Source organism: Bombina bombina, chromosome 9, assembly GCF_027579735.1.
Source record: "Bombina bombina isolate aBomBom1 chromosome 9, aBomBom1.pri, whole genome shotgun sequence".
NCBI lineage: Eukaryota > Metazoa > Chordata > Amphibia > Anura > Bombinatoridae > Bombina > Bombina bombina.
Window position 1 is genome coordinate 254,862,623 of NC_069507.1, and position 13,973 is coordinate 254,876,595.

A 13,973-nucleotide genomic window follows, 5' to 3' on the forward strand; every position below is an offset into this window, starting at 1 on the left:
CAGGGCCTCGAACCAAAAAGCCGCTGCAGTAGTTACCGTAATAATGCAGGCAATTGGTTGAAGCAGAAAGCCTTGCTGAACAAAAATTTTCTTCAGCAATCCTTCCAATTTTTTATCCATATGATCTTTGAAAGCACAACTGTCCTCTATTGGTATAGTTGTACACTTGGCCAGTGTTGAAACAGCCCCCTCTACCTTAGGGACCGTCTGCCACGCGTCCCGCCTAGGGTCGTTTATGGGGAACATTTTCTTAAAGATAGGTGGGGGAACAAAGGGTACACCTGGTCTCTCCCACTCCTTAGTCACAATATCCGCCACCCTCTTTGAGATCGGAAATGCCTCAGTGTATACAGGGACCTCTAAAAATCTGTCCATTTTACACAATTTTTTAGGGACCACCATGGGGTCACAATCATCCAGCGTAGCTAAAACCTCCTTAAGCAGGACGCGGAGGTGTTCCAGCTTAAATTTAAACGCTAAGGAATCTGACTCTGCCTGCTGAGAAACTTTTCCTGTGTCATAAATTTCTCCCTCAGACAGACCGTCCCTCACTGCTACTTCTGAGTTTTGTGAGGGTACTACAGATAAATTATCCAAAGCTTCAGATTGCTCATCCTCTGTATTTAAAACTGAGCTATCGCGCTTTCTTGGAAAAACTGGCAGTTTGGATAAAAATGCTGCAAGGGAATTAATTATCCATTACTGCTGCTAATTGTTGTAAAGTAATAGGGGCCAATGCGCTAGAGGTACTAGGCATCGCTTGCGCGGCGTAACTGGTGTAGACACGTGGGGGGAGGAAGGAGGACTATCCTCATTACCCTCCGTTAAGGAATCATCTTGGGCAGCATTTTTAATTGTCACTGGATGATCTTTAAAATGCTTAGATGTTTGTGCACACTTTAAACATAAATGCAATGGGGGTACTGCCATGGCTTTTGAACATAAAGGACAAGGTCTATCTGAAGGCTCAGACATGTTTGACAGACTCAGACAACACTAAAATATTGAAAAAAATACTTTTTGAAAAAACGTTACCGTCTCTTTAAATAATAAAAGGCACACACTTTTTTACCAAATCATCAAAAAACATCCGATCTTAATGAAAATTGCACCACATGATCCTAATGCCTTGAAATGATTGCACACAAATGTTCAAATCGTTTAACCCCTTAATGCCCAAACCGGAGCAAAATGAAGTAAACACCCGGTTTTACCCACTACAATACGATGCCACAGTCTTTGCTGTGGCTTTACCTTCCTTTAGGGTTATTTGCAGGTGTAAATTAAGCCTCCCTGAAGTCCTCCTGTACTCTAAAGGCTCTGCACATGAAGCTGCATGGAGCTGTGTTGCAAATCAACTGCGCAATTGAGGCGCGAAAAATGAGGCCCCCTCCTTCATTACTCCAGAGTTATGGGGCCTTTCTGAGTCAGATTAGCTGTCTTACAAAATGCCAGGCGTAAAAAAGTCCCCAAAAAGTGTTTCCAACGTCTAAAACGCTTAATAAATATAAGATTACCTTAATAAAGTAATCGATTTAGCTCATCACAGTGTCTGTCAGTATTAAAGCCCTTAACTGAAGCCATCATTCTATACTGTGTCTCAGAAAATGGCTTACCTTCCCTCATGGGATTTCTGTCAGTCTTCTAGCACTACCAGGTCTTGTTAGAAAAAAATGACTGAACATACCTTAAGCAGTATAAGCCTGCAAACTGTTCCCCCCAACTGAAGTTCTCCTGTACTCAACAGTCCTGCGTGGGAACAGCAATGGATTTTAGTTACAACATGCTAAAATCTTTTTCCTCTCAGCAGAAATCTTCATCACTTTCTGCCTCAGAGTAAATAGTACAAACCAGCACTATTTTAAAATAACAAACTCTTGATTGAAGAAATAAAAACTACAAATCTAACACCACATACTCTTTACCCTCCCGTGGAGATGCTACTTGTTAGAGCGGCAAAGAGAATGACTGGGGGGGGGCGGAGCCTGAGGGGAGCTATATGGACAGCTTTGCTGTGTGCTCTCTTTGCCACTTCCTGTAGGGATTGAGAATATCCCACAAGTAAGGATGAATCCGTGGACTGAATACACCAAGTAAGAGAAAAGAGTTTTATTTTCAACTTGTAATGTGAGCGCAAGAATACGAGCACTATTGATTTAACTTGAGCGGTGTTAGCTCTCAATAAAGCTAATATTTTTGTACTCCACTTGTAATTTAAGCCATATTCTTCTTAAGTAAAAGTTTAACTAATTCTCTGGATATCTATATGTATATCCCAGGCAGTATTTGTCATCACTAGCGCTGTTGTCAGTCTATTCCATGAATCAACTACACTTTCTGTATGAAGATGCTTCTGCAAATTTATCCTTAGTCTGCTACACCCCAACTTTAGATCATGACCCCTCAACGCTTTATGTAAAACATCAGATTAGATATCTTGCTGTGAAAAAGACACCACATGCAATAGATGATCTAAAGCTCTCTTCGCTCTGGCGAGATGATCTACAAAGTCTCGTCAGTATGGTGAGGTCCCTCAAATAATTTTAGCTTGAGAGAGAGGTTTATCTCACTATACAGGTGTCTGTATGTGAAGGAGAAACTCCTATGTTACAATACAAGGTCTTAAAAAAATTCCAAAGGATTTTTGTGATTTCTCTTCATGGCGGCAAGTTTTTGACCATCAGGTCCCATATCTGAACGTGATTTATGTAAAACACAAGCAGTTTAAATTCTATTTACAAAGACCTAAACCAAAGTAGCAGAATCTGCCGAGACAAGACATTACCCAAGCTGTCTGTAAACACTGAGTCTAAGGGGCCGATTTATCAAGCTCCGTATGGAGCTTGATGCCTATGTTTCCGCGCGAGCCTTCAGGTTCGCCGGAAACAGAAGTTATGAAGCAGCGGTCTAAAGAATAACTTGTCCGTCTGCTCTAAGGAAGCGGACAGAAATCAACCTGATCCTATACGATCGGGTTGATTGACACTCCCTGCTAGCGGCCGATTGGCCACGAATCTGTAGGGGGCGACATTGCACCAGCAGTTCACAAGAACTGCTGCAGCAATGATAAATGCAGACAGCGTATGCTGTCGGCATTTATCGATGTGCAGTGGACAGGATACACTAAACCGTATCATGTCTGCTCGCACTATGATAAATCTACCCCTAAATGCTCAGCACATCTGCACTTTACACAAGAAGAAATATTATCCTAAAGAAAAAAAATATTAAAAATAAAACAAAAACCACAAAACAATCATTGGTCTTAGCACAAGAAACATCTGCTGAAAGCTGCATCATGTGAGAATATGATTGTTATAGATTAATAACAGTTTTACCAGCATTTAATTCATTTGGCTGCAACTTAAATGAAAGATCTTCTTGATGAAGAAAACAAAACAGCTGAAGCCAAACCACGATTCGCCAGCCGTCCCCTGTCTTAAACACTACAAACAGACCAGAGCTGTGAGATTTTACATTAGAATTGATAGAGAACATTGATATTTCATCTCCTCAGATCTCCATATCCGCTCTCTGGGGATTGTTTGTGGACTGATATCTTTACACATTGCTGCATTAGTTGTGTTTTATCCTTTAAGCTCTTTCGCCATCTAACGTTAGGCTTCAGCTTGACACCGGAGCACGGGAAATGGAAGAGCACTTCAAAAAGAATTTCTGAGACATTGAGCAGCAATTATCTGATGAGAAACTTGCAAGGAAGAGGAACAGCAGTTTCTACACCGCACAGATCCAACAATTCTTCCTTTGAACTGTATTTCTGTTTTAAACCTTTTATTGTAAGCTTGATTTTAACTCTTAATATCTTAGCTTCAAAATATGAACTCATTCTGCACATTGGAAAAACAGTTACCCCATTAATATGTTCATTTGCATTTAATATCCAACACAACCGAAGACGTGTGAATATTTACTGCTCATCAAACAATCAGCTAGATTACGAGTTTTGCGTTTGTGTTTTAATGCTAAAAAAATGGTAATTTCAGCGTTAAAACAGCACCGCAGCCATTACAAGTCTTGTCGGTATAGCTGTACCGCAAACCTTTTAGCCTGTAACGCAACGTCAGTCCCGCATCGCCCCCTAAAGTTATTAAGCCCTACACTGCCGCCACTATAATAAACCTATTAACCCCTAAACCGCAAGCCCCCCACATTACAATAAACTAATTTAAACTAGTAACCCCTAAACCTAACGCCCCTCTAACTTTATATTAAAATTACAATTTCCCTATCTTAAATTAAATTAAAACTTACCTGTCAAATTAAAAAAACTAAGTTTAAACTAACAATTAAACTAATATAACTATTTAACTAATATTAAACTAACCACCAATTAAATAAAACTAAAATGCACATTAAAAAAATCCTAACACTACTATAAAAATTACAAACTAATTACAAAAAATAAAAAATACTAAATTACAAAAAATAACAATAGAAATGATCAAAAATAAAAAATAATTACACCTAATCTAATAGCCCTATCAAAATAAAAAAGGCACCCAAAATAAAAATAACCATAGCCTACAATAAACTACCAATAGCCCTTAAAAGGGCCTAAGTTAAACAGCTCTTTCACCTGTAAAAAAATCACCCAAAATAAAAAAACCTAAGCTACCCATTACCCTGAAAAGGGCATTTGTATGGGCATTGCCCTTAAAAGGGCATTTAACTATTTTGCATTGCCCTGAAAAGGGCATTTAGCTCTTTTAAGTAAAAGTTTAAACCCTAAACTAAAAAAAAAATCCACCCAAAAAAACCCCTGAAGATCCACTTACCGTTTTTGAAGTCCCGCTTGAACGATCTTCATCCAGACAGAGAAGTCCTCCTCCAGGCAGCAAGAAGTCTTCATCCAGGTGGCCTCTTCTATCTTCATCCAGGCGGCATCTTCTATCTTCATCCCAGCGGCGCGGAGCGGGTCCATCATGAAGACATCCGGTGCGGAGCATCCATTTCATGCGGTTGCCGCCGTACTGAATCTTCAATGCAAAGTACGCAATTAAAAATGGCGTCCCTTGCATTCCTATTAGCTGATTTGATTTTGGAAATTCAAATCAGTCAATAGGATGAGAGCTACTCAAATTCTATTGGCTGTTCAAATCAGCTAATAGGATAAGAGCTACTGAAATTCTATTGGCTGATTTGAACAGCCAATAGAATTTCAGAAGCTCTCATATATTTATTTATATATTTATTTTAACTAGGTAGTTAGTAAATAGTTAATAACTATTTACTAACTAGTCTACCTAGTTAAAATAAATACAAACTTATCTGTGAAATAAAAATAAAACCTAAGCTAGCTACAATATAACTATTTTTTATATTGTAGCTAGCTTCGGTTTTATTTCACAGGTATTTATTTAATTTTAAATAGGAATTATTTAGTTAATAATTGTAAGTTTAATTTAGCTCTATTTTAATTATGTTAAAGTTAGGGGGTGTTAGGTTTAGGGTTATGTTAGGGTTAGGGGTTAATATAGTTTAATTTAGGTTGTTGCGATGTGGGGGGCTGGCGGTTTAGGGGTTAATAGGTTTATTTAGTGGTAGTGATGTGGGAGGCCAGAGGTTTAGGGGTTAATAACTTTATTTAGTGGTGGCGATGTCGGGAATAGTGGTTATTAGATTTATTATAGTGTGGGCAATGTTGGGGTGCAGGGGAATAGGGGTTAATAACTTTAGTATAGTGTTGGCGATATTGGGAGCGGCAAATTTGGGGTTAAAAGGTTTATTTAGGTGGTGGCGATATCGGGGGCGGCAGATTAGGGGTTAATAACATTATGTAGATGCCGGCGATGCCAGTGGGGGCAGATTAGGGGTGTTTAGACTAGGGGTTTATGTTAGGGTGTTAGGTTTAAATGTTATTTTTTCCCCCCCATAGACATCAATGGGGCTGCGTTACGGAGGTTTTATTTCCACGATCGCAGGTGTTAGGCTTTTTTCTGACCCGCTCTCCCCATTGATGTCTATAGGGAAAGCGTGCACGAGCACGTCAAAACAGCGCTTGAATTGTATGCGGTATGGAGCTCAACGCAGCCATACTGCACGCACAAGGCGGCTGTTTGAAAACTTGTAATGGCTGCGCTATAGAGGGTTAAATAACGCAACTTTTGTTTTGTTCGTTAATTTCCCTATAGTGCACATAACTCGTAACCTAGGTGATTGTTAGCAGAGCGGTACTGGGGTGCATATAGTCTTAACACTACCGTCTCCTCGCATAATGCACAACCTGCGGGTGGCACTAGTTGCGTATTCCCATGACCACAAACTATCGACAAACTGTTATCACAAATGTATCCCCAATAGGCTAAAAGCTTCAGCAATACTAAAGGGACATGATTCAGAAAGAGCATTTTATTTTAAACAACTTTCTAAATGATCAAATTTGCTTTATTCGCTTGTCATCCTTTGTTGAAGGAGTAGCAATGTGCTACTGGGAGCTTGCTGAACACATCTGGTGAACCAATGACAAGAGGCATTTATGTTCACCCTCCAATCAGCAGCTAGCTCCCAGTAATGCATTGCTGCTCATATCTAGTGATGCTTTTGAACTAAGGATACAAAGAGAATTAGATAATAAAAGTATATTGGAAAGTTGTTTAAAATCACAGGCTCTGTCTGAATTATGAAAGAAAATGTTTGAGTTTCATGTTCCTTTAACTCAATCTGAGCGTGAGACACGAGAGAACAAGTTAACTGTATAAATGCCTCACGTCTCCTTCCCTCTATACAGAATGATGCAAGTCACAGGGAGCAGGGCTAGGTGTGCGCCTGATAACCGTCAGTCCCATGAATACCGCACATTACACAATGCTGAGTGGTACCCACTGCTAGTTTATGGTCTCCTGGCTCTCAGCTGTACCCATAGGGGTAGATTTAACAAAGGTCAAGAGAACATGATTTTCTATAGCGAATCATGTCCGCTCGACCTGGCTAAATGCCAACAGCATATGATGTCAGCATTTAAAATGCACAAGCATTTCTGGTGAAATGCTTGTGCAATACCGCTCCTTGCTCACTGGCGGCCAATCGGCCGCTAGCAGGGGCTGTCAATCATACCCAAAGGATGGGGATAATTTCAGTCCGCCACCTTACAAACGCTCCTTCTTAACTTCCGTTTCAAGGCTCTGAAGCAGTGTCCTAAAGCTGCCTATTCTCATGGGCACAAACTAATCTCCAAGGATTCCCAATAGCCTCCAATAATGATTTATGGAGAAATAAGCAGCTGACATATAACAGAATGAGGCTGCAGGCACACAGCTAACACTGGGGAGTTACAGTGATAAGGAGGAGGGCTGTAGGGTTGAAAGGATCAGAGTATCCAAAAAAACGAGGTGTGGAACTGTCAGGTATCTCACATGGGTGAGTGCTGGGAGGATCGGGCAGCCCACAGAAACAGATGACCTAGACCACATTGCGGCAACAGCAGCCGGGCAAAGCATAAATGTTTAATGTCTGTTACCTGCAGCAGCAGTTCCTTCTCCACCACCTCCTCCGTCTTGCTGATCAGGCGCTTTTGCAGTGTGTGTATTTTCTGAATGAGTTCATAGGTGCCGGGATCACTGGCCTAGAGATAAATAAATACAAAGATGCTTAGACGGCACAATAATGACTAAGTGGGATGATTTTAAGTCATCTGTCAAACGGTGTCAGACTGGAGTAGAAGGTTACAAAAAAGCAAATACATCTTTTAGGCAGTTACATCCCTCTGCTGGTTTATTGTTGTGTATAACACATTCACTTTAAAGGGACATTAGACACTAGATTTCTCTTTGCATAAATGTTTTGTAGATGATCCATTTATATAGCTATATAGGTTTTTGTTTTTTTAAAAATGTATAGTTTTGCTTAGTTTTAAATAACATTGCGCTGATTTTCACACTCCTAACCAAGCCCTAAAGTGTTAGATGTATACTGATGTCTACCTTCTCCAGCTTACTCAGGCCTAGATTTGGAGTTTGGCATTAGCCGTGAAAACCAGCGTTAGAGGCTCCTAACGCTGGTTTTAGGCTACCGCCGGTATTTGGAGTCACTCAAAATAGGGTCTAACGCTCACTTTTCAGCCGCGACTTTTCCATACCGCAGATCCCCTTACGTAAATTGCGTATCCTATCTTTTCAATGGGATCTTTCTAACTCCGGTATTTAGAGTCGTGTCTGAAGTGAGCGTTAGACATCTAACGACAAAATTCCAGCCGCAGGAAAAAAGTCAGTAGTTAAGAGCTTTCTGGGCTAACGCCGGTTTATAAAGCTCTTAACTACTGTGCTCTAAAGTACACTAACACCCATAAACTACCTATGTACCCCTAAACCGAGGTCCCCCCACATCGCCGCAACTCAATTAAATTTTTTTAACCCCTAATCTGCCGACCGCCACCTACGTTATACTTATGTACCCCTAATCTGCTGCCCCTAACACCGCCGACCCCTATATTATATTTATTAACCCCTAACCTGCCCCCCACAACGTCGCCTCCACCTAACTACACTTATTAACCCCTAATCTGCCGACCGCAAAGTGCCGCCACCTACGTTATCCTTATGTACCCCTAATCTGCTGCCCCTAACACCGCCGACCCCTATAGTATATTTATTAACCCCTAATCTGCCCCCCACAACGTCGCCTCCACCTAACTACACTTATTAACCCCTAATCTGCCGACCGGAGCTCACCGCTATTCTAATAAATGTATTAACCCCTAAAGCTAAGTCTAACCCTAACACTAACACCCCCCTAAGTTAAATATAATTTACATCTAACGAAATTAATTAACTCTTATTAAATAAATTATTCCTATTTAAAGATAAATACTTACCTGTAAAATAAATCCTAATATAGCTACAATATAAATTATAATTATATTGTAGCTATTTTAGGATTTATATTTATTTTACAGGTAACTTTGTATTTATTTTAACCAGGTACAATAGCTATTAAATAGTTAAGAACTATTTAATAGCTACCTAGTTAAAATAATTACAAAATTACCTGTAAAATAAATCCTAACCTAAGTTAAAATTAAACCTAACACTACACTATCAATAAATTAAATAAATAAACTACCTACAATTACCTACAATTAACCTAACACTACACTATCAATAAATTAATTAAATACAATTCCTACAAATAAATACAATTAAATAAACTAGCTAAAGTACAAAAAATAAAAAAGAACTAAGTTACAAAAAATAAAAAAAAATTTACAAACATAATAAAAATATTACAACAATTTTAAACTAATTACACCTACTCTAAGCCCCCTAATAAAATAACAAAGCCCCCCAAAATAAAAAAATGCCCTACCCTATTCTAAATTACTAAAGTTCAAAGCTCTTTTACCTTACCAGCCCTGAACAGGGCCCTTTGCGGAGCATGCCCCAAAGAATTCAGCTCTTTTGCCTGTAAAAAAAACATACAATACCCCCCCCAACATTACAACCCACCACCCACATACCCCTAATCTAACCCAAACCCCCCTTAAATAAACCTAACACTAAGCCCCTGAAGATCTTCCTACCTAATCTTCACCCTGCCAGGTTCACCGATCCGTCCTGAAGAGCTCCTCCGATGTCCTGATCCAAGCCCAAGCGGGGGGCTGAAGAGGTCCATGATCCGGCTGAAGTCTTCATCCAAGCGGGAGCTGAAGAGGTCCATGATCCGGATGAAGTCTTCATCCAAGCGGGAGCTGAAGAGGTCCATGATCCGGATGAAGTCTTCTATCAACGGCATCTTCAATCTTCTTTCTTCCGGATCCATCTTGCAGACCTCCAACGCGGAACATCCTCTTCTCCCGACGCCTACTAGCCGAATGACGGTTCCTTTAAGGGACGTCATCCAAGATGGCGTCCCTCGAATTCCGATTGGCTGATAGGATTCTATCAGCCAATCGGAATTAAGGTAGGAATATTCTGATTGGCTGATGGAATCAGCCAATCAGAATCAAGTTCAATCCGATTGGCTGATCCAATCAGCCAATCAGATTGAGCTTGCATTCTATTGGCTGATCGGAACAGCCAATAGAATGCAAACTCAATCTGATTGGCTGATTGGATCAGCCAATCGGATTGAACTTGATTCTGATTGGCTGATTCCATCAGCCAATCAGAATATTCCTACCTTAATTCCGATTGGCTGATAGAATCCTATCAGCCAATCGGAATTCGAGGGACGCCATCTTGGAAGACGTCCCTTAAAGGAACCGTCATTCGGCTAGTAGGCGTCGGGAGAAGAGGATGTTCCGCGTCGGAGGTCTGCAAGATGGATCCGGAAGAAAGAAGATTGAAGATGCCGTTGATAGAAGACTTCATCCGGATCATGGACCTCTTCAGCTCCCGCTTGGATGAAGACTTCAGCCGGATCATGGACCTCTTCAGCCCCCCGCTTGGGCTTGGATCAGGACATCGGAGGAGCTCTTCAGGACGGATCGGTGAACCTGGCAGGGTGAAGATAAGGTAGGAAGATCTTCAGGGGCTTAGTGTTAGGTTTATTTAAGGGGGGTTTGGGTTAGATTAGGGGTATGTGGGTGGTGGGTTGTAATGTTGGGGGGGGGGTATTGTATGTTTTTTTTACAGGCAAAAGAGCTGAATTCTTTGGGGCATGCCCTGCAAAGGGCCCTGTTCAGGGCTGGTAAGGTAAAAGAGCTTTGAACTTTAGTAATTTAGAATAGGGTAGGGCATTTTTTTATTTTGGGGGGCTTTGTTATTTTATTAGGGGGCTTAGAGTAGGTGTAATTAGTTTAAAATTGTTGTAATATTTTTATTATGTTTGTAAATATTTTTTTATTTTTTGTAACTTAGTTCTTTTTTATTTTTTGTACTTTAGCTAGTTTATTTAATTGTATTTATTTGTAGGAATTGTATTTAATTAATTTATTGATAGTGTAGTGTTAGGTTAATTGTAGGTAATTGTAGGTAGTTTATTTAATTAATTTATTGATAGTGTAGTGTTAGGTTTAATTCTAACTTAGGTTAGGATTTATTTTACAGGTAATTTTGTAATTATTTTAACTAGGTAGCTATTAAATAGTTCTTAACTATTTAATAGCTATTGTACCTGGTTAAAATAAATACAAAGTTACCTGTAAAATAAATATAAATCCTAAAATAGCTACAATATAATTATAATTTATATTGTAGCTATATTAGGATTTATTTTACAGGTAAGTATTTATCTTTAAATAGGAATAATTTATTTAATAAGAGTTAATTAATTTCGTTAGATGTAAATTATATTTAATTTAGGGGGGTGTTAGTGTTAGGGTTAGACTTAGCTTTAGGGGTTAATACATTTATTAGAATAGCGGTGAGCTCCAGTCGGCAGATTAGGGGTTAATAATTGAAGTTAGGTGTCGGCGATGTTAGGGAGGGCAGATTAGGGGTTAATACTATTTATTATAGGGTTAGTGAGGCGGATTAGGGGTTAATAACTTTATTATAGTAGCGCTCAGGTCCGGTCGGCAGATTAGGGGTTAATAAGTGTAGGCAGGTGGAGGCGACGTTGTGGGGGGCAGATTAGGGGTTAATAAATATAATATAGGGGTCGGCGATGTTAGGGCAGCAGATTAGGGGTACATAGGGATAATGTAAGTAGCGGCGGTTTACGGAGCGGCAGATTAGGGGTTAATAATAATATGCAGGGGTCAGCGATAGCGGGGGCGGCAGATTAGGGGTTAATAAGTGTAAGGTTAGGGGTGTTTAGACTCGGGGTACATGTTAGGGTGTTAGGTGCAGACGTAGGAAGTGTTTCCGCATAGCAAACAATGGGGCTGCGTTAGGAGCTGAACGCGGCTTTTTTGCAGGTGTTAGGTTTTTTTTCAGCTCAAACAGCCCCATTGTTTCCTATGGGAGAATCGTGCACGAGCACGTTTTTGAGGGTGGCCGCTTACGTAAGCAACTCTGGTATCGAGAGTTGAAGCTGCGTTAAAAATGCTCTACGCTCCTTTTTTGGAGCCTAACGCAACCTTTATGTGGACTCTCAATACCAGAGTTATTTTTATGGTGCGGCCAGAAAAAAGCCGGCGTTAGTTTTTCGGGTCGTTACCGACAAAACTCCAAATCTAGCCGTCAGTCTTTTTATATACAGAGGAAGGGGGAGTGTCTGCTCTTGTTGCTATAGAACCACTTGCAGTGGGTGTTCCAGTAACATTTTCAATAGAGCTAAACTGGGAGCTTCTAAGTAAGTTTTTAATCTGATTTATACTGGATTTTTATTTCAGTATCTGTGCATAGTATTCTTTATAGTAGTGTCTATTGCATGCAGTTATATGACAATTGGTGTATACTGTCCCTTTAAACTAGCTGCAGACATCCTCAATAGTATTTTTTTTTATTAAAAACAACTGTATGACAATGATGTAAAATGATGTAAAAGAGTTTTACAGCAAGGGTTACAGAATAAAGTGATATACGTGAAATAACACGACAACCTTCCACTGTTTCATATAATCAAGCATAAAATTATTTATCATATCCCAAAATATAGTTTGACAGAATCCTCAATACTATTTTAAAGGGACAGTAAATGTTATAATTAACGTCAGTTGAACAGACTAATTGGGGCTTATTTGTCTCTTATTACACCCGCACAGGTTTATTGTAAATCATGTGCTCAGCCAATCAGAGTGTGACAGATCACTCTGACTTTATAAATTGCGCTGCTGCACATGCTCAGTCGGATTGATCAAGCTTGTTCAGCTGGAATCTAGCGCTTGCACTGAGCAACTTTGGAGAGCATATTCAGGTCCGCGGCAGCGATGTTAGGCGATCTTAGGCAAGCGTATTGGTGCCGTTGAATGCAAGTAAGTTGACGGCTTGATAAGTAGATGCCAATGTGTAAATTACCAATCGGCACCAGCTCTGGTGCCTGTCTACACTCTGTTTGCTCTGGGGTGTGATTAGTGGTGGGATTTAGCCGGTTCTCACCAGTTCTTAAGAACCCGTTCCTAAAATTTAGAAAGTGTAGAGATTTTGTATTATAGAGAAGTTAGAGAACCCGTTCCTAAAATTTCAGAATCTCATCACTGGGTGTGATGCTTTTTATAAGGTGAGACAAGGTGAGCAGTACAGCCAATCAGATGCTGTATCATCATCTTCATACACTTTAAGCAGGGCACGCCCATGAAGCTAGAATTTAGAGAATACGGTCTCAGTTTATCTATCAGTATGATAGATATGAGCCTATGGAGTCTTTGTTACAGAATCCATAGGGGCATATTTATCAAAATGCGAACGGACATGATACGATGTAGCATATCATGCCCGCTGCACATCGATAAATGCCGACAGCATACGCTGTTGGCATTTATCATTGCACAAGCAGTTCACCAGAACTGCTTGTGCAATACCGCCCCCTGCAGATTAGCGGCCTATCGGCGGATAGCAAATAGTGTCAATCAACGCTGTCGTATTTGATCGGGTTGATTTCTGTCTGCCGCCTCAGAGCAGGCAGACAGGTTATAGAGCAGCTCCATTCAGAGCTTGATAATTCAGCCCCATAGCCTCTAAATTACAGCCGAATGAGCGAAAGAAAGGCTGGTACATCTACTGACTAGCTGCTCATGCTTAACTAAAACCTTACACAAAGGGATGGACGACGGTAAACAGGCACTGGTGCTCAAAGGTTATTTACACACTGATCTGCAATAATAGATTCACAGATCGTTGTTCATGTACATCATTCAAAGGTACAGATTTATTTATTTTTATATTCACTGCTGATTTCAAAGAGAAATTGTATAGAGATGAACAAACCGAAAATCCAAATGAATGCACCAGCAACATTTAAAGAAAACAAAAAAATACTGACGAGGCTTAGGAGCATGCACGTTTCTTTAGCACTCTATGGTATACGTTTGCTACTATGGTGCCCATTTATCAAGCTCAGAATGGAGCTTGTGGGCCCGTGTTTCCGGTGAGTCTTCAGACTCGCCAGAAACAGCAGTTATGAAGCAGTGGTCT

The 13,973-nt window shown here is 40.1% G+C and overlaps 1 protein-coding gene across 1 annotated transcript in view; it reads right to left on the reverse strand.

Moving 5' to 3' along the window:
• Nucleotides 1-13,973, reverse strand: part of LOC128640537 (cilia- and flagella-associated protein 58) — a gene marked incomplete at its 3' end in the record, with an annotated part of 133,285 nt that overhangs the window by 11,965 nt on the left and 107,347 nt on the right. Inside the window, 1 exon segment of the mRNA XM_053693009.1 lies at nt 7,478-7,582. Coding sequence (XP_053548984.1) covers nt 7,478-7,582 — 105 coding nt within the window.